The sequence below is a fragment of the Crassostrea angulata genome, chromosome 1 (genome assembly GCF_025612915.1).
Source record: "Crassostrea angulata isolate pt1a10 chromosome 1, ASM2561291v2, whole genome shotgun sequence".
Lineage (NCBI taxonomy): Eukaryota > Metazoa > Mollusca > Bivalvia > Ostreida > Ostreidae > Magallana > Magallana angulata.
The window spans coordinates 43,473,948-43,494,990 of NC_069111.1; the positions used below are offsets into that span (position 1 = coordinate 43,473,948).

The 21,043-nt window shown below is 33.4% G+C and overlaps 2 protein-coding genes across 2 annotated transcripts; both read left to right on the plus strand.

Moving 5' to 3' along the window:
• Nucleotides 1–2,063: 2,063 nt before the first annotated feature.
• Nucleotides 2,064–6,717, plus strand: LOC128161496 (perlucin-like). Its single transcript, XM_052824786.1, has 5 exons — nucleotides 2,064–2,154; nucleotides 2,808–2,911; nucleotides 3,321–3,417; nucleotides 5,583–5,790; nucleotides 6,550–6,717. The coding sequence occupies exons 1-5, from the start codon at nucleotides 2,124–2,126 to the stop codon at nucleotides 6,581–6,583; spliced, it is 474 nt and encodes a 157-aa protein (XP_052680746.1). The 5' UTR covers nucleotides 2,064–2,123; the 3' UTR covers nucleotides 6,584–6,717.
• A 2,965-nt stretch (nucleotides 6,718–9,682) lies between these two features.
• Nucleotides 9,683–19,678, plus strand: LOC128159574 (fatty acyl-CoA reductase 1-like). Its single transcript, XM_052822705.1, has 13 exons — nucleotides 9,683–9,842; nucleotides 11,143–11,392; nucleotides 13,334–13,509; nucleotides 13,983–14,055; nucleotides 14,312–14,418; nucleotides 14,793–14,970; nucleotides 15,127–15,171; nucleotides 15,270–15,456; nucleotides 17,085–17,166; nucleotides 17,267–17,356; nucleotides 17,542–17,671; nucleotides 18,011–18,138; nucleotides 18,272–19,678. Exons 2-13 carry the CDS (start codon nucleotides 11,177–11,179, stop codon nucleotides 18,435–18,437), a joined length of 1,578 nt encoding a protein of 525 aa, XP_052678665.1. The 5' UTR covers nucleotides 9,683–9,842; nucleotides 11,143–11,176; the 3' UTR covers nucleotides 18,438–19,678.
• Nucleotides 19,679–21,043: the final 1,365 nt, after the last annotated feature.

Here is a 21,043-nt window from a genome sequence, read left to right on the forward strand (position 1 = left end):
ATGAATTTAATCCAAAGAATGATTATATGTACATGTAGCACGATATATGTAAAAATGTAATCAAGCCACTCAAAGGCATGGATATTATAACTCGCAACATTTATACTTTTCCCAGATCATAGTAGAAAAGAGATACAAAGATATACATGCACTATCTATGCTTTTTTATTTTAGAAAATTAATTAAATACTGTAAATTCTTAATTAAACGCGAGGAATTAATATCCGCGTAAAATTGCGAGAAGCACATCTCACGGATTTTAAAATCTCGCTTTAATTTTTTAGACAGATTTAAACTATTTGAAATTATGATGAAAAATTTGGCGTGTGTGATTTTATATTCTTGTGATTTGATGCAAAACCGTTAAATCGCGGAATTAAGTACTCGCATAAAATTAGGAATATGCAGTATCCTGAGATTTAATTGAAATACATGTGTAAAACCCCTGGTAATACCATGCATATATTTGTTTTCTATTATTATAGATGGAGTCGGAGATATCGAACCGCTACAAGGATAGAGTGGTCAATATAATGGGAGAAATCAACACAATGTGATTATACTGGGAATTTACAGAAACAAAATATTGTGATAGACATTAATACATTATCATTTCCTTCGAAATTAGATCCTGCGAAATTGGAAACATTCTATAACTTCTTTGGACTATGGATATTTAAAATGTTTGACTCTTGAAAATGTTTGTAACAGTTCAAATATGTACGTGTCACAGAATACAGGATCTGTACAGCTATTATTGATATACAATAAGTGATCGTACCATATTTCATTATATTGTTATGTTACTGTGATTTACAAGTGCATGAATTTATACAGTGTTGCAATAAACAAAGGCCTAATCGAGGCTTCTGGGGTTTTTTTTCTTCAAACAGTTTTCGCAGGTGAGTGATGTGGCCCATGGGCCCCTTGTTTCTGATAATTAACAACCTGTAGAGACCACTAAGCTACTGTGTATAGTATTAATCTGGATAAATTGTTTCAGTTTCTGAGAGGAAGAAAAGTTTGCTTTTTTCAAATGTCTAATGTCTTTTCTCTTCTGCCACACATGGGGGAAAAAAAACTAAACGCATGGTTATGATGTCCATGAAGCCACTCTACCAAAATTGTGAAATTTTTGACCCAGGGATTTCAGGCCCTATAGCGGGGCCAATATGACCACAGTGAAAATGTATTAAATCTTCGAAAATCTTTTTTTCTATTCCCGTATATATTTGAGGAAAACTAAATGCATGGTTATGGTGTCCATGTAGCTCTCTACATTTGCTATAAAATTCAAGGCTTCTGGGTCAGGGGTTCAGGCCCAAGGGTCAGCATAATAAAAATGCAATAAATCTTAGAAAATCGTCTTCACTACTCCCATATATATTTTAGAACTAAATTCATGGTTATGAAGTTTATACACCCCTCTAACTAAATTGTAAAATTCATGGCCTCTGGGTCAGGGGTTAAGGCCCTAGGGAGGGACTAATATGGTCACATAGTAAAAATGTCTCTTAGAAAATATTCTCTATTCCCATGCATATTCGAGGAAAATTAAATGATGAATATGTTGTCCATGTATCTCTTTATCTAAGTTGTGAAATCACGATTCCTGGCCCAGGGGTTCAGACCTTAAGTTACAGCGATTATGGCCACATAGAAAAATGTATTAAATCTTAGAAACCGTCTTTTCTACTCCAATATATATTTGAGAAAAACCAAATGTATGGTTATGATGTCCATGTACCTCTCTAACTAAATTATTATATTTATGCCCCCCCCCCCCCTGGACCAGGGGTTCAGGTCCAAGGGCGGGGCCAATATGGCCATATTGTGAAAATGTATTAAATATTAGAAAATCTTTTCCGTTAACAGTTTTACATTTTTAACCATCTTAAAAACTACAAGGTAAATTGTCACTTGGTTATATTAAATATGTGTTCTATTTTAGGAAATCTGCATTTAGTTATCTGAGCATTGTATGCTTGTAGCAATTAACTGTATGCAATCTGAAATCAGAAGTGTGTTGTTTGGATTAAGTATATCAATGTATGTCAGACGACCCATAACAAAGTCAGGGAAGACCTCGCGGGCCGTTATCTCTGTGAACCATACGGTCCAGTATGAAACTCCTGTTTGTCCTCTTTCTGAAAGGTAATAAAAGATTATCACTCATTATATACCATATTTCTAATACAATGTCTATATCTATTACAATTATTCATCATCGACATAAAAAGAATGAAATTATTGTTTTGTGTCATTTTATTCAACTTCAAACATTGCGCAGCCTCAGCCAAAACCTGGTTCATAAACCACAAGTTATAGACCACCACGAAGTCTAATTATATGCATTGTTTTAATATCACTCACAATGACTTGAGGCATCGAGAGAAATAATACTGTGGAATCATAATTGTTCGTGGGGGATCAGTGCTCGTGGGTAACCTTGCCTACGAATTTACATCTACACAAACTTAAACACAATCATTTGTTTGATAGTTATGAAAATTACCCGATTACACTACCAAGGAAATTACGTCCAATATGTGACAAGCTTACTGTAGGCATGTTACATAACCAGGTTTGAAATGAAATATAGCCTCAGCTTTTTAGCTTTTTATATTTGAAAACAAAATTTCTGGACCTCGGAGGTTTTTCTGCAATATTTACTTTTTTCGATGTCTTTGTGATAACATAATGAATCGATTTTGTAATATACAATAAATTTGAATGCAACATTTACAAAGAACTCGTTCTGTATTTCTTGGCTATCAAAGCATAACTCGTGTGCTCTTTTATTAAAGCTTTTGTTGCTAGCGCAATACAGTGCCCGGGGGGCTGGGCACCTCACGCCTCGTCGTGTTATGCGTTTGAGACGTCAGCACGTGAACACTGGGCGATGGCTTCGGTAAGATCTTCAGGGTGTTCTACCGAAATGTAACATCATTCTACTCAATAAATCTTGCGTAATTTATCTATATATTAATCCGAGGTAAAATTCATTTCTATTATAGAATATATGCATATTCTATATAAGAATTTAGTCATATTTTCTAACCAATTTAGCATAATGAAGACTTATGATAAGTCTTCGTTACGCTCAATTGGTTAGAAAATATGACTAAATTCTGGAAAGTTTATTAATGAGTTTTTTGATAACCAGTTAGTAAACAGAGAACATTTTATTTTCATATTTATGATAATTACGCCCCATCGAACGTTCGTTAGATTAATATAGGTAAAATTTATCAACATAATTATATACATTGTACACACACGAGAAACTGTTCAAACTAAAGATTTCAATTTCTTCACAGTATTTTTGTAGCCTTCACGAGGCTTATTTGGTGGAAATAAACTCAGCAACAGAAAATGATTTTCTTATCAAGCACTTGACTGCCATGGGAGTTAATGGTAAGCATGAGCAGTATAAAAATGCATTAAGAGAGTATAATGGCCATTTTTTAGTGTGTGTATCTCTCCTTTTCAAGATGAATTGCCTTGTATGAATACTTGTATATAGAAAAATGTTCCATATTGAAAAGTGGACATTTCAAATTTTTCATTCAAAATTTTTCTTTACTAAATTAAATTAAAAAGTTGATACTTATGGTACATATGTAGATCTGATGGGCAACGTGTTGACCACTCTTGCCTCCTTAAATACAGCTGCAGTTGGCCGTAATACTTAGAAGTTTGGATACCATTGAGAATTTGTTTTCATGGTACCGTTGACATTATATTGGGCATTCAGGTTTCTTTGATTATGCAAAGACAAGGAACGCTCTATTCTAATTTGCCAATGTCTGATAAAGGATTGAAATGACAAATTTTTTTTATATGACTACTATTATTTGACTACAAAGAGAGCTTGCCCAATCATTGTTTGGTGATTTTGTTATACACTGGGTTTTTTTTTTATCACTATTCATTTTTTGCCTAAACTTGTCAATTTACACTGCATAACTTGTAATTTCTTGTCTAGATGAACCATGAATGGAAGATTAATCAACACTCAATATTTCATACATTATCCACTTAATTAAAGCTATAAGCGCTTTAATTTGCGTTAATTTTGAATGACAGTGAAAACGTATGTGTTTGTTTACCTATAAAAGTTATTTATAATCTGTAAATTACAGTGGTTAACTCCATCTAGTTACAAAGATATAGAATTTCAATTGTTTTTTTTCCCGAGATAAAAGTAATGCCTTTTCATGAATTTTGATGAAGAAAGAGCGAAACGACCTCATTGCGCATGTCCGCGAGAAATCAGGTCGCCGTTATTGTTTGCCTAATTACATATCTGTCTTGATTTTGTACTAGTATATGCTTAGTTAACAGTTGTTACTTTGAAATATATACATATATTATGAGTGCAATACGTTTGTCATTCATGGTACAATTATTTTTGAATGTTTATAAGGATAACACTCACACGAACTAAAAATAGCCATTAGGAGAAAAACACATAAGCTTTGGTCATTGGTCAACGGAAATACATGTATATACATATACATGCTCACACGCTTGTTCTTTTGCTTTCTTTTGTTCGTTCTTGTATATAGGACAAATCCTAAAGCATAGATTTGTCCTGTGTGAAAAAAAATTATACCCATTTTCTTCGTGAAACTACAACAATTATAAGGGTGATAACCCCGCAACAAGTTTTGTATGATAATCTATAATTAGCTGTCAATATCACGTTTTAGATTGATGTTCATAAGGAGGCATTACTTTCCTGGCAGGAAAATAAATACTTTTAAATTACTGTTTAAAATTTGATATCTTCACTACGTGATCGAATTGGGCATTATAATTTACAGCATAAATTAACTTTTTTAAGTAAGCAAACACATTCATTTTCCCCGTCATTCTAAATTGACGCAAATTATAGTGTGTATAGCGTTAAATAAATTTTTGATCTTGAATACAATAACATGTAACTTGAAAACTATTCAAACTAATTAACAATAATTTAACTGTATTTAAACATTCAGTTTTCCTTCATATACACAATATGGCACCTCTTTTTGGCAGCCCCAAACACAGTGCATTGATATTGGGCGGGCTTATTAAGCGCTGATATACTCAAAGTCCTTTGTTTGTTCGTATATGAAATTTTGTATTTACTTATACATTTGAACATCAGAGAATCATTTGTTTGTATGATACAATTTGTAGAGGAAATGTTTTTTTTTTTAAATTGACATAAAGTATGATAAAGCGTTCTTTTTTTTAAACATGGAGACAAATACCAAGCCCAGATCCAGAATTTTCCCGGGGTGGAGGGTCCGAGGGTAAGGTGTTGTAATGTGGATTCAGGGTCTATTTTCAGTGACTTTACAATGCTTTTTATAGTAAGGAGTGATTTTTCTAGGGTGAGAAAGGCATATGGTATATACATTTAGTATAGTGTTACTTGAAAAAGTATAAACTATTTTATGTAGTAATCACAAAATTATAGCGACTGAATCCATTCAATAATCGAATTAATTTTCCTTAAGTTGATTTAAAAGTCCAGCACCCAGAAGTACTTTCAGTTCTTTGATTCTGGTATGTCATAACTTTTTTTGCAGCCGATTTCTGGATTGGTCTAACGGACGATTCTATGGAGGGTACATGGGAATGGCTTCCAGCAGGGGCCAACCCCGGATACACTGCCTGGGCCCCTGGGCAGCCAGATAATGGTCATAACGAGGACTGTGCCCTGCTGTCTCACTCTAGGAACTATCTGTGGAACGACGACCAGTGCGACAATTCTCACTACTTCATTTGTGAGAAAGAGTGAGGACTAAAATTTCTCCAAACTGTTATATTTTTCCTTGGTTATAAAAGTGAAGCGTTACATTATTACTTATTATACTCATAGATGGCGAGGCGAAGCGTCTATGAGATTGATCAACCCAATATATTTCCGTAGTGAGTCAGTAACTAACCTAATAAGTGTTTTGTTTTTCCCAAACTATCAAGCGAAATGGGATGATCTACACAAAGCCATGTACAATATGCCTAACATCTCGTCAAATTTAACTCATTTAAACTCTTCAAAATTTTCAATCTCACCTTTCAAATACTCTTTTAAACTCTTTGCTTCGCCCATGTTTACTTACAATGTTTTGTTGCTATTCAATTATTTTTCATCAGATTTTCTCATCCGATTCGCTTTCGACTAAAATCGTGCCGTGTGACCACCTAAGTCGAAAGCAAATTCTAACTTTACGGTGCGGTCAGACGATACGATTTTCGATCAGATTTCCCATAAGAGTTTCTTATCCGATTTGCTTTCGACTAATCGTACCGTGTGACCACCCAAGTCGAAAGCAAAGTCGATTGAAAATCTGAATGCGTCCGATTTTTAGTCGACTCTCTGGTGAGAATCGTGACGTCACAATGTTCTTTTCAACAATCGACTCCAATCGACTCACCTGAGCAAGTCGATTAAAAATCAGATGGAAAATCGCATCGTGTGACCGCACCTTTACCCCACAGTGTTGATCATGGCCTTAAAAAATGTTGAATTTTTTTTTAAATTTTTTTTTACAGAGCGAATAATGGAAATTCGATAATTATTGGATAACTGGGATTGTGGATAATGAGGCAAGACCCATATGGCCGAAAACGAAATGTTATAAATTAAATTTATTTAAAACTGATGTCATTTTCGCAAAGCCAATAAATATGAAGCATACTTGAATAGAACTTTTGCATGATGTATGTGACGTGTGAAACACATACTAGGCCTACATGTATATCTGACAAAAACAAGGATATTTAATTAGTTCTTTGCAATCGGTTAAATTTTTATTAAAAACTTATTTTCAAAAATTCAGTAACAGTTTTCAGAGAACGTTTTGCGTTTGTTTGGATTAATTACGATTTAAAAATATTTGACAGAGCCCGGGTTAAAAATTGATAAAAAAAAAAAAAATACAAGATGACATCATCATATGTTTCATTTGACATTTTGATGTGACCAACTAAATTGTGCATTGTGATGATTGTGGCCGGATTTCAAGGTCTTTATTACAAAGAAAACAAAAGTAACTCATTATCAAATGATATGAGGATAAAATGCACATTGACAAAGATCAAATGAATGCCATTCAAATTTAGTTTTCGAAATTATCAAAATGGAGGCCGACTTTATATAGAGTTATCGCTCGTTGCACATCAAGTCGCCTTTATATAAGTTGTGCACAATGGACTCAGTGGCGGATTCAATGGGGTCGCACCCGCGGCGCGCGCCGCCCTAAAATTGTCAAAATAAAGTTAAATCATTATTACTCCTTCTGGCAAAAAATGAACAACTTGTGAGTCTTAATTATCAACTTTTTGGAAACTCACAGGATTGAAGAAAACCCGGGGGTTCAGTGGTGTAAAGTACGCAAAACCCATTCAGTTAGTCACGCTCCCCGTGGATTTTTACCAATCAACCACATTTGAGTAATTGTTTATAATAACTAGTGTTTTTAAAGACTCACGTGACCCCGTCTATTGGTTTACTGTCAGCTGAAGTCTCAAACCGGAAGGCACGCGTAGAACACATGAATTGAGTCTACGCGTAAGAAAATAGTGCAGAATGTTTTCATGCATTTCAGTAAATATGTATTATAAAAACACGCATTAAATTTTTTAAGTCCTCTGTGTATAAACAAAATTCTATTTAGAAAATAAACAAATAGTTTTATTGATCAAAAATATTCTTGCTCGGGTTCAAATGTGGAATGAGTTACGTTACTTAATGCACAGCGCCGTTGACGATTCAGTTTGTGTACGAGCTCATTAATCAATAGAAGAGGTTGATGGTGGAATCGAAATTAAAGTTCCCAAACGCAAAGTGCCATTTTTGAAAAGTTGTGAATTTTATTTTGACAACCTTTCGCCTTAATACTACCAAACTTTATGCGCAAGCCGAAGTTAAAATTTGGACGGGTTATACACAGATGTTTTACAAATTAAATAGGTGTTTCATTGGCTTCCAGTCTACTTGTGGTATGAATGCTAAGTGCTTTTCGTCTCTAAAGGAATTTTGTACAAAGAAAATAAAAACAAGTCTGAATTTGCCTTCTCGTTCGTTGGCTCTTTAGATGATTAAACTGAATTTAAATTTTAAACAATGCATTGTAAGCAAAATCTATAATAGATTATACATTTTGGAAGACTTATACATCATATAATTATATATACAATCTTATCGATTGAAGAACCAAGTTAAATGTTAATGTTCATGTTTTCCGGCTTAGTTGGAATCAGGCTTCGGGTGAATTACATTGTAAAATAATGCATTGCATTACCATTACTTTATGAATTAGGGCATTAAATTACCATTACCATTACTTAATTTTCTTGAAGTAATGCATTACATTACCATTACATGAGTAAAGTAATGCATTACCATTACTTTGTGAAAAGTCAAAAAGTTTTTAAAAAATGATTTAAAAACTAAATAAAGAGTTTTTGTAAATATTGCATAAATAAAACATGCTAAAAATATTTACAGGTTCATGTTCATGTTCACTATCAGGTTCAAATTTAATGACTTATACATGTACAAGATTGCTGTTGCACTTGTAGTTCTCAAAGTAAGGTTGGTCCCGTAACATTTACACGCTAATGGCGGAGTTGACAATCTCTGTTATTTATATCTCTGATTTTCGGAGTATGATTTTTAATGAAAGGAACGGTTGTATCGTAATTCGTGTAGGTGATGCACGAGTTTACACTAAAAAGTAGTAAGTGGCGAACGGATTTATTTTTACCTATTAATTTTGCATGAATCGCAAATGAAAAATATCGTGTCAAATAAGTCGGTCTTAAAAATCAAAATGGCAACCGTGACAAATCTTTTTATTGTCAAAGTTCTTGGAATCTTATTGTAATAAAAATATTTCTAACGTCAGGTGCCTGTGTTAGTTATCGGTATAAAATGTTCACTTTGTTTGTTAATTCAGCAGTTTCAGAGTTTTCGGGGTTTTCATAAACCTTGTATAACGGATACCGTCCGACTTGTGGGTTTTCTCTTGGATCACAAAATTGAATAACTCTAATGATTAAAATCATCTACTTTAATATAGTTGTTTGATTTTCCCGGTTAGTAGTAATTTTTAAAATTATTCCTTGGGGTCTTATTTTACATAATAAACCGTTGTGTCAATTTTCTACAATTATGAAGGCCGGGATTGAGTAAAATTTAGACAGAGTATCAGACAATTGCAAAAAAGCCGAATTAACATAGATTGTAACAACTAATTCAAACTCATAAATTTTGGAAGCATTTTCGAGGAAATCTAGGACAATTACAAATTCAAACTTTCAAGACTCCGTCTTTCAGTACTCTCAGTACTTTGATTTTAAACTGGTTGAAGCATCCTAAGAGAAATGTTTTTTATATCCTAAGAAAAATGTTTTTTATATTAAATCTACAAACCTTTAAAACTTTGTAATTTTATTATATTTTTAAGTATAATACGAGAATAAAAAACACAAAAGGCAGTCTAACTTTGAACATATAAGTATGCATCTGATACATTTTTAAGAAAAAAAACCCGCATATATTGTTAATGCTATGATCACTAAAAAGCTGCTTCTTACATCTGACATTCATTATATTTTCATTATCGTTTGACTAGAGGTGTTCATCATCCGGAAATAAATATCCGTATCATACAATTTTTGATAACTACAAATGGGGGAAACTTCCGCCAAATATAAGGCAAAAGAAATTGTCCAATCGGAAGAATAAACCAAGGGTCAAAGTGGATCAATCGACGAGGACGTGATACCGATTCTAGAACGAGTGAAACGCTTTGAACCGGTGATGGGAGTTTTATTTTAAGGTATAGTTAGACATGCTGTTGATATAATTTAGATCATAAACCAAATGACATGGTTGACGCGCCAATGATCGTACATTAAGATATAGGCGTGTGCAAAGTGGGCTGGGCAGCCGGTGTCTCCCGACCAAATTTGATCCTCTATCTTATCAACTAGCCACACCCGCTGGGTTTTTTTTTTTACTCATTCCAATACAATTTTTCTTACAGAATATGTTAACATTTTCTTGATAGGGCCTTATTTGCAGGATAAAAGGTAAATCGATGTTGACCAGAGTTATGCCCCTTCTGTTTGTAGTTGCTATAGTCAATCTCAAAAACGTGACATTTTCACCAGTGTTTATCAACAATAAAATTAAATCATAGGCTATTGTGACCAAAAAAATAACATACTACGACATGATATCTGACGTAATAGAAATTTGTAAGACTACAGGCCTAATAATTTTTATGATTATAAATTTTAAGGGGGGGGGGGGGGTGTGGAGTTCGACGTAAACAGTGTGATTCAAATTGCACAATATACTACTCTCTTTTGAGAAGAATAGACAGAATTGACAGCGGGTAAGTGTTGATTTTTTTTATGATATACGTGTGCATTAATGTTTAAAAGTAGAAATAATAGGTCTGTTACAAAAATTCAGGGAAACTAGAGTCAAACCATGGGTCAAAGCATAGACCATCTTCGGTTCCGACATTTACCGGTACACGTTTTTCAGAATCTAAACACGAGGGCTTGCAAAGAGAAGTGGATGAAGGCTATGCCTGTCCACTTCTCAAAAGAGAATACACAATATACATGGATGCATATACAAATGTAATAAAATGTTTATGTCTGTCACGTCTCAACCGCACAACTCTATGTGTTTATTATGCATGAAATTATTGTTTATTTACACCCATCTCTTTCTGGTAAGCTTGCCCCTTGTGTATTCCAATTACACATTTACATGTAGATACATTAATTTTGGTAATTTTCAGAAGTTATTTAAGAGTCTGCTTCTGAAATTGGGGTCTGCTTTCCATGTCCGCTCTGGCTCAGCTCTGGGTCTGTCATAGCAGACCCCGAGTGGACAAGTGGACACAGACAGCAGATTCGGAGATTGGTTGGTGTCTGCTTTCTGTTAGGTTGGGTCTGGTTGGTACTATAATTTTGTTTAACACTACTTTGTTGTCCTACCGATTCTATAAATACCCATGAAAATTGTTTACAGGATATGATAAAAATTATGTGCAGGAAGTCAGCATTTAACGGCTTGTTTAAGATCCAATGTTATTTCCCTTTCCTCTTTTTTTTTAACAGATAGGTGTCAGTACAGAAGAAGAAACTGATAATTATGTCAACCATGGATTCCTCGTCCAGACTTCCATCAATAGGGGAATATTATGCAGGAAAAAATATATTCTTAACAGGAGCTTCGGGATTCATTGGAAAAGTGCTGATAGAAAAACTTCTAAGAAGTTGTCCTAATGTGAACAAAATATTTATGTTAATGAGACCAAAGAAATCACAAGACATTGACCAAAGAGTTGAGGAGATATGTAAATGTCCAGTAAGTCATCATCTAAATAAGTAAATCCCAAAATATTTCATGGAAACACTTTGTGAAAAATACGAAAAAAGTACAAAGTACATAGACAAACTATGCCATAAATATTTTGATATAAGATCAAATTCTATTTAAATTGCCAATACATGTATAAGGCATAGAATAAGTCGAGCAAAAATGTTTACAAGGAATTGAAATCTTTGAATTGATTTTGAGTGGATTATCCAAATATTACAAGAGAACATGCAATGTACATGAGTGGATCCCAAAACAAATAGGTATAGCGCTTTTCCCCCTGATTTCGCCTACACCCGTGTTTGAACGGAAACTACCTGTTAATAAAAATAAATACAGGTAGCTGTCGCAATATGATTTTCAAAACCTAGGTACTGATTTTATAATCGTGTCAGTAACCACTTATTTGTCTTAAATTCAGGAACTCTGTGTATTTCAATTTAGTTGAAATTATGAACTGTGATAACTTTCAGCAAAATGCAATAAATGTAAGTGTATATAGAGAATAGTGTTACTGAAGAGATCAGGGCTGGATTTTACAAAAGAACTTACGACAAAGTCGTAAATATTTACAACCTCGTAAAATGATCTTTAATAAACAAAATGGACATAAAACCATTTGTTTACAAATATTTAAATTCCAATTATTATAATTTTTAGCCATAAGAATAAATCATTGATTAGTTGGTGATTAATAAACATTCATTAATTTGGTCCTTAGTCGTAAGTTTTTTTGTAAAACGCAGCCCTGGTGTGCAGTCAAGCTAATTAAAATTAGATCTTAGATCCGCTCACTACGATCGTTACACTTAGTGTAGCGATCGTAGTGAGCGGATCTAAGATCTGATTTTATAGTTAGATTGGGTGTGCAGTCACTGTGCTCATATTCAGAACTATAAACAAGAGAATTTGAAAAAAAAGTTCCTCTCTATTCTTATTATGCTTTTAGTGAAAAAAAAAAATCATTACTTGTTGGAATCGATCCAGCGACGGCATGACCAAAAAGACCTCAGTGTTACCACTAGGCCACACATACAACACAAATATGGAATGTCCTTTCAATATATGTGCCATTGTGGCTATATACATGAACTTATTAGAAAGGTCACTAAGTGAAATATTTGTTTAATTTTCAGTAAGAAGACCACGTTTAACCAAAATTAATCCAATGATTACATATTGTATTAGAATAACTGTAGAACATAATTTTAATTGACTTTCTTGGGATTAGGCCTAAAAAAAAAATAGTGTGTTTAGGGTAACACTGATGAAAAAATTAGGTTAGGTAGGTGGAGATTTTTTTTTATTTTATCTATTTTTTTTGCCTGAATCCTAAGAATGTTTGTTTGTTTCATATTTAAAAACGTATTTTTTATTGGAAATAAGATAAAATTCACAGTCGGATAAAATCAGGCATCTAAAAATGGTAGGATCGGGCCATTTTTGTAGGTTAGGTCGGGTTACCCGAAACACACAACTTTTTTTTTTTTTGGCCTTAAAGTGGTTAAAGTATAGTCAAATGCCTAACTGTTTTATTGCATACTTACTATTTTTCAATATAAACCTAGCAAAATCTAAAGATTTAAATGATGTCGTGTGTAAGATAATTAAGACTCTTTTAACATGGTTACTGTGTAATTAGTGTTACTCTGAATATATTTTAACTAAATATTGTATAAAATTGAAAGTCTGTTGTTTGCAACAGCGCTATATTGTGTAGGCGAAATCGTATATTTAGTGCGCTATTCCTCTTTGCACGGTTCATTAAAAAATATAATTCAGTGAAATTGATATAAATTTTTTGATTACACCTGATGATTCTTGTTCATATTACTTGTATTGTTTACAAAAAAATATATTTAAAAATTTAACTTTTATATTTTAGATGATTATTTTGATTTTTTTTAATATTCAATCTTGATTTTGTAGGTCTATGACAAACTGCGCAAGGAACAACCAAACTTTCATGAAAAATTAGTCCCAATCTTTGGAGATATAACATTACCAGAACTTGGAATAAAGCCTGAAGATCTGAAGTTACTTTGTGACAATGTGAATGTTGTGTTCCACAGTGCTGCTACAATTAGATTTGATGAACATTTAAGGTATATGATATATATAATATATACCTCTTTACTGGCTATGAGAACAATAGCAAGTTTATTGTCTCCCGAGACAGCAACCACTTCACGAGGCAAAGATAAATGTTTAAATAAATTGTGTTATTAATTAAATTTGAGATGAACTCCAGTTTTAAACCTTGTATTATTGGTTTGTGTAGGATTGTATCCAATTTGTCTACCAACCAAACTTTTTCTGGAAAGATACAGTACATGTACTACCACTACAGTGCAACAATCTTGGATATAACTACTGTACCAACACATATATTTTCGGCAAGAAAATATGTGTGGTGTAGATTCAAATTGGTTTTAAATGCTCATATCTATCTCCACTTCACCACCCCTGAGTTCGACATATCTTTACTAGAAAATTGTGAAAAATTGGTAATTCACTTGTGAACATGCATTTTTTAATGAGAGCAATATGACAAACTGGGTTTTTGTCTATCTTATAGGGTGGCAGTAGATATGAATGTCATTGCAGTAAGGAAGATGACTGTTTTGTGCAAACAGTTCAAACACCTTGAGGTAATTGTGATACCATTTTTCATTTATCATTCTAAGTGCTGTATTTTCCTAGACCTTCATATTGAAACAATAGAGTTGTTAATTCTTTTGTTGGAACTTGTCAAAGTAACATGTAGATACACTAAACTATTTCTCTCTCTCTCTCTCATTTAAATAACAAAAATTGCTCTATTGTGTTAAATACAACTGCTTATTTTAACAATGTTAACAATATTAGTTGAGTTCTTGTATCAGTTTTTCTAATTTGTGTTTGCAGGTATTTATACACATATCTACAGCTTATGCCAACTGTGATCGTCCATTTATTGAGGAAATGGTATATAATCCACCTGTGGATCCCCAGAAATTAATAGATGTATTAGAGTAAGTATTCTTTTAAAAGATATCCATTTGTATCATTGATATTTTAGGGCAATTAGGCTGTGTAGGAAAAAACTGAAAAAGAAATAAAAGAACAATTTTATCGGTATTAAAAGGAAAAACCATCAATATTTTTTTCTTTTTACACTTTAAACTTCTTGATAAAATTCCAGATATAAATTATAACTGAAAAATTTCTGTGCAAAATATTACATATTTTACAATTGCAAATAGATTGGTTTACATTTCAAATTAAAAAGAATGTCTCTATTCATTCCAAGTTTTTTTTTTTTTTATATATGACTACAAGCCTTGTTAACAATATTGAAAGAAAACTTAAAGATGCTATTCTAAATTGCCACTCGATCAATTTTCAGATGGATGGATGATGACATGATCACCTCAATCACACCCAAGCTGATAGGTAACAAACCAAACACATACACCTATACCAAGCACCTGGCAGAACACCTGCTGGTCAAGGAGGGCTCGGACCTCCCCCTGGCCATCGTCCGACCCTCCATCGTAGGGGCTGCCTGGAAAGAACCTGTGCCTGTATGTACACCAGTTTCTTGACTTCATTCCGAGTTATAGATCAATGAGGTCATTTTAAAAAAAAATGTATGAGCCATGTAAGGAATACAATAAGATAGCAGTCATTAAAAACAATGTACGGTATTGAATAAAACTGATTTTTTTTTATATTTTTAGGGCTGGATAGACAACTACAATGGGCCCAGTGGGTTATATGTAGCAGTAAGTATGAATTGTAACAATTGAATAAAATGTTTATGTTTTCTAACAAAATTATAAAAAGTGTAAGGTATTGTACTGTTTTTATTTTTTAATTCAAGGCTGGGAAAGGGATCCTGAGGTCCATGAAGGGAGACTACCGCGGCGTGGCAGACATAATCCCGGTGGACATTCCAGTTAATATGATCATTGCTGCCGCGTGGTACACTGCGGTCACCAAACCAAGCTCCTGTCTTATCTACCACAGCACCACTGGCTCCGTCAATCCATTCACCTGGGGAGAATTAGGTCAGTTACTTTTACCATTCAACCTGAAGCCAAACACTCTTACCTTTCTATTGTTTACATATATATATTGAATTTATCATCTGAAGATTTTCATTGAAATAAATGCAAAGCTAAAAATATTTGTGTATTATTTTTCATTCTTGCACACACCCTCTGATACCGTATTTTTCGGGGCATATGCCGATGTGGGGCATAGGCCGAATTGCTCATTTTCAGACAAAATTCAGGAAAAATCCATAGACTAGCCGAATTGGGGGAGAGGCCGATTTTCAATCAATGATTACTGTGGTGAAAGTATGACCGCTGCATGATGAAGGAATTTAAGTTGTCGTATTAAGTATATACTTTCAGAATATCGATGTAGAAAGTCAAAAGAGTAATGAAAGTTATTAAATTTGCTTAACATATATATTTTAAACATTTAAAAAAAATATAATTGTGTTTTGTGGTTGTTTGGTCTCTTCCGTATTCGTCGGTATATATCGTTAGGTATCGTAATTTTACATAATGTAAATTTAATTGCAACACCAACCTCCGTGGTACTGTCTGATAGAACTAAGTATGATATTTTACCAAACCTTTTATATTTTATTAAAACCTTACTGCTCAATTTCATTTAATCAAGTAATACTTTGAAAGCTACTTGTAGATCGGGGTATGGCGTCCATTAGCTCAACACGTGGTTTCATATTCAAATAGAGTTATCCCCCGTAATCGCATGAATGAGAAAACGAAATACCACACATAAAATATTTAATTTGTGTTTTTTTTCATTAATAAATTAAAAAGTGACTTGCCGTTATGCAAAGAAGTTGTAATGTTAAAAACACAATTAATGCGGTGAGGTGTAAGGGTGTACACTACGTGCCCCCAGGCTGTGTAAATAGTCACGGGTTTCACACACGACACCAGAATACCGTTATTTCATCCAACAGAAAATTAACTGTAAAAACACAAAGCATTGATTTATTCTGCACCCAAGACCAGTGATTCCCACGAACGCAGACTAGAAGAAATTCACAAAAGTTCCGTCATATTTCATTCTACCCGGTTCCGTTTTTTTTTTACTACGCATTAATAGTTTCCAGGGTTCATACGTGAACGTGGGGGAAAAAATTCTTTTGATTGGGGTTGTAAAGAAATACCTCGTACATTACTGTACATTTTATTACTCGCAATGTCATTACAAAAATTATCAACGGGACAACTATCAGAGACGTATATACTAACGGGCTCTGTTATATCTATGTATCTGCAACTATCGAACAATAGTTCAAACGGACGAAAAAAAACAACAACCCTGATGATAAACTGCTAAAAACAGTGGATTTTAAATTTGACTGTTTAATTTTTTCAACTTTGAGCCTATGATTAGCCGATCTCGGGGGATAAGCCGATGCTCGCGCATTGGAGAAAAAAAATACCGGCCTATGCCCCGAAAAATACGGTAAATTAAATTGATATTATGCACGTTACATGAACCATCAGTTAATTGTGAGAACTTAATTTTAAAAGATCGGTTGTATTTGCTTCCTTTTAGATATATTTCACATTACTTTTTACTTTTTTTTCATTTTTACACAAGCTAGTTTCGAAAACTGATGGATTTTGTTCAAATTATTTTTCAGAGGGAGTTGTAATGAATTTCTGGAAGAAAGTGCCTCTTGATTCCTGCTTTAGAAGACCAAAAGCTGCCCTAACTAGCTCAGGGTAAGGAGTATTTGAATGTGTATACTGGTATATTTGAAACTCTGGAGCTTGCATTTTTTAAAAGTTTTATTGGAAAATGTATGTCTTCTTTATTTTGTAGGTTTCTTCATGACTTTTACACATTTATTGAGCACATGCTCCCAGCCTATGTAGCAGATCTTGGCTATTGCCTGCTTGGAAAACGCCCAAGGTACTTTTATTTTTTTTATCTGAAAGATTTTCAGAGCTATTTTTGCAAAATTGATAAGTTTTATAGCTGCCAGTGAGCAATTCTAAACAAAATTTGTCCAGCATTTGAGGAACTGTGGTTGCTGCCCACTTTTTCTTTGATTCCTAGCTGTTTACTTTTCTAAAACACTTATAATATTTATGCAGGATGGTGAAGATCTACAATCGTTTGCACAAAGCCATAGGGACTTTGACCTACTTCACCATGCACTCCTGGGAGTGGTCCTACAGCAATCTGGACATGCTGACCAGTCACATGTCACCTGAGGACAAAAAGGTAACACACAAATATAACAAAATGACATTTTTAAAATAAACTAGAAAATATATATAACCCATACATCTTGATATGTACATGTTGATCTTTAAAACCTGAAGAATATTAGTGACAAAGTGACTCAAAAATAATATTTTACTTTTTGTTTATGAAAACAGAAATATGAACATTATTTGATTTGGGTATTAAACTTAATTTTTACAGCAGTTTTGACAGTTTATTCATTCTTTTGATAATCAGCTGATTGTTAAAATAAATGGTTGTTTTTTTTTCAAACTAAGTTGTATGTCATCCACTTTCTCAATCTGATAGTAAATGTGAAACTTTCTTATCTTGCAGTGTTTTTACTTTGATCCCCGAGGTCTGCATTGGCCAACATACATTGAGAATTACTGCCTAGGAACCAAAAAATTTCTTCTGAATGAAGATTTATCAGGGTTACCAGCTGCCAAAGCCCATTTAAGAAAGTATGTTGTCACTCAAATGGCTTTGTTTTTGTGCCAGTTTTCATAATTTTTCAACAAGTCAACACTCATTCAACAGCTTTGTTTATGAGACCAGATTCCGTTATAAGATATTGATGTTTTCTATTTTTCTAAGGTTGAGGAACATTCGATACTGTTTCAACACCATTGTACTGATAGCAGTGTGGAGAGTGCTCATTGCACGGTCAGAACTGGCCAGAAACCTGTGGTACCTGATTATTGGACTGATGAACAGATTTGTTAAATTCTTTCGCTTGACAAGTACCATCCACAAGCAGTGAAAGAAATGCTACCAAACTGACAAACTTTGATGGCAAATCCACATAGACAATTTTTCCAGCATATTTCAAATTTTACATCAACCCTGTCACAATTAAGACTCAAATTTTTGTTGGTATATATGCTTTACATGTTGAGTCTGCTGCTGATGTTTCAAACATGGAACAAAGGATGCAAAGAGACTAGGAAAAGAATGTAATTACCTGGTATACCCCCGCAAACGAAGTTTATGGGGGTATATTGGATTCACCCTGTCTGTCTGTCTGTCTGTCCGCCTGTCTGTAGACCCAATTTTGTCCCCCCACCCTGCAATTTTTATTAAGATCAAACAAGATATAATGATTTTATGAAAATTTTCATCTTCCTTATCCTATATATTCTACACTGATGTTGAAAAGTAAGGGAGGTAATTTATTAACAAGATTTTATTAAATAATCAATTAATAGTAAACACTCTAAAATATTTTTATATAAATACATCCAGATTGAGTTTTTTTGTCTTTTTTTTTTAACTAAATTTTTTTGTTTTATAAGTATTCTATCAACTGACAATGCAAACTTTTTGTTTGTCAATCATTAATTCTTAGAAGTTAATAAGAACATCTAAGACAAGTGTGGCTGAATTCAGTTGTCCCAAGGGGGCCATTATCTGAGCCATGGTTTAGATGGAGCATGTGTTAAGGGGAAATTGATAATTTGTAAAATGGGCAGTGATTTGTTGGTTATTTTAATACTGTTTCATATACACCAACAATTTCTATCATTATAAGGAAATAAATTATACCGTTATTAATATTTTAATACTGTCATATACACCAAAATATTCTATCATTATAAGGAAATAAATTATACCATTATTAATAAAGAATTTAACTATTCTTAAAAGCTGTTTAAATTTATTAGTCAAGTAAATTCATGAAGTGATCTTAAAGGGCATTAATGTAAATGAAATTCAAAATAATTAATATGTTTTTTGTCCCATTTGAAATTAGCCTTGCATGGATATTAGTCCCATTAGGACAGTTCTAATGTTTGTATGATATAATGTATATGTTATTGCTGATGTTCCATACATGAAACAAAGGATGCAAAGACTAGGAAAAGAATGTAATGTTTGCATGATATAATGTATATGTTATTGCTTTAATATTTATTGTAATTTTTTTTTTATACATGACAGTTAATGGATTTAAGTTGATTTATTTTACCAAATAAAATCCAGAATTTTTGATAAAATAGAAAATGTGTTTTACAATCATTTTACCATGTGTGAGAACAGTTGCTATTCTTCAATTCTTCAACCGATAAGCTCACCAATACGAAGGGAGGGGGGGGGGGATTATGCCATACCTGTGGCGCCGCTTCAGGCATCCAGACTGGGTTAAAGTTTATGAAGCAGGTCCTTTATCTAAGTTATTACTTGTCCTATCTTCACTAAACTGCATGGATGGTGCATCTGGACCTAATTAAGGACTTAAAGACCTAATCCCAGGAACATGAAGCAATTTCATACTTACTTGTAGGTCAAAATGCTGAATCTAGGCCATTTATTTCAGTTGCAGGATGAAATGTAGTCTGGTATCCGTCCCCGCCACTGCGTTTTCACTTTGTTTTGGGGTCCACAAAACGAAGTGAAAACACAGTTGGGGGGGGGGGGGGGGGGGGTACCAGACTAGATGTTGAGCAGGCTTAAGTTTTGGGAACAGGTGTCTTTTGATGTTCATATCTAAGTTACTACTGGCTGGTGCGTCTTAAGATGCACTTGACCGGCTTGAACATCTGTGTCATATAGGTTTTAGAGACTGGAGGGATTAATTTAAAAGTTTTTGGAACTGGTTTAAGTTTTTGGAGCAGGTGCCCTTTGACAAATCTTAGTTGTTATTGGTTTAGTCTTTATCAAATTTTGATAGCTGATGCATCATCTTGTAATACTGATACAGTCCACAGGTTTGGATGCTGAATCTGAGCCATAGGGTTGGGTTGTTGGCGGAGGTTAACGTTTATGGAGCTGGTTACATGTTTATGTACATGTAAATAACTGAATAAGACCGATACTATTTTTTTTAAACTTGCGTTGTTGATATAACTATGAAAGTGAATCATAGAAGTAGCTTTAGACACAGAGTGATCTTGATTATCTAGATGCTTCAGCTGGTATAACATTTTTGAACAACTCAAATTTAGAGGCTTAGGGTCTTTGAGCTGGTCACCAACTGAAGTTATTTTTGCCCATGTTTAATCAGACTTAAGGTGGTGTGGGACACCTATGGATATTCAATTGGATAAAAGTTCATTATAATCAAAATACTTTCACCAGTTAAGAATTTTCAAATTTTTCAATATTTGACTTATAATATGTATTAAAAAAATTTTGGAAATGTAAAAATATAAATGCCCCATCGGGATTCAAACTCATGACATACAGATTAGTCGTATATGCTTTAATCCACTGCAGCAGGCTGCTAAATAAGGATTTATAGGGAGAAAACAATTATAAAATTATTTTACTTGATTGTATTTTTTATTTCGATAGGAAGTACGTCACAATATGGAGGTGTCCCATACCACCTTAATTGTTATAGCTATGGATGTGTAAACTGAAGTAGCT

Excerpts from the sequence above, each read along its gene's own strand:
- LOC128161496 (XM_052824786.1), top strand. The coding sequence starts at position 2,124 with ATGAAACTCCTGTTTGTCCTCTTTCTGAAAG. Across the intron at positions 3,418-5,582 it reads GACTGCCATGGGAGTTAATG|CCGATTTCTGGATTGGTCTA; the intron begins GTAAGCATGAGC and ends CTTTTTTTGCAG. Across the intron at positions 5,791-6,549 it reads TACTTCATTTGTGAGAAAGA|AGCGAATAATGGAAATTCGA; the intron begins GTGAGGACTAAA and ends TTTTTTTTACAG.
- LOC128159574 (XM_052822705.1), top strand. The coding sequence starts at position 11,177 with ATGTCAACCATGGATTCCTCGTCCAGACTTCCATCAATAGGGGAATAT. Across the intron at positions 14,419-14,792 it reads AAATTAATAGATGTATTAGA|ATGGATGGATGATGACATGA; the intron begins GTAAGTATTCTT and ends ATCAATTTTCAG. Across the intron at positions 17,357-17,541 it reads CTGCTTGGAAAACGCCCAAG|GATGGTGAAGATCTACAATC; the intron begins GTACTTTTATTT and ends ATATTTATGCAG.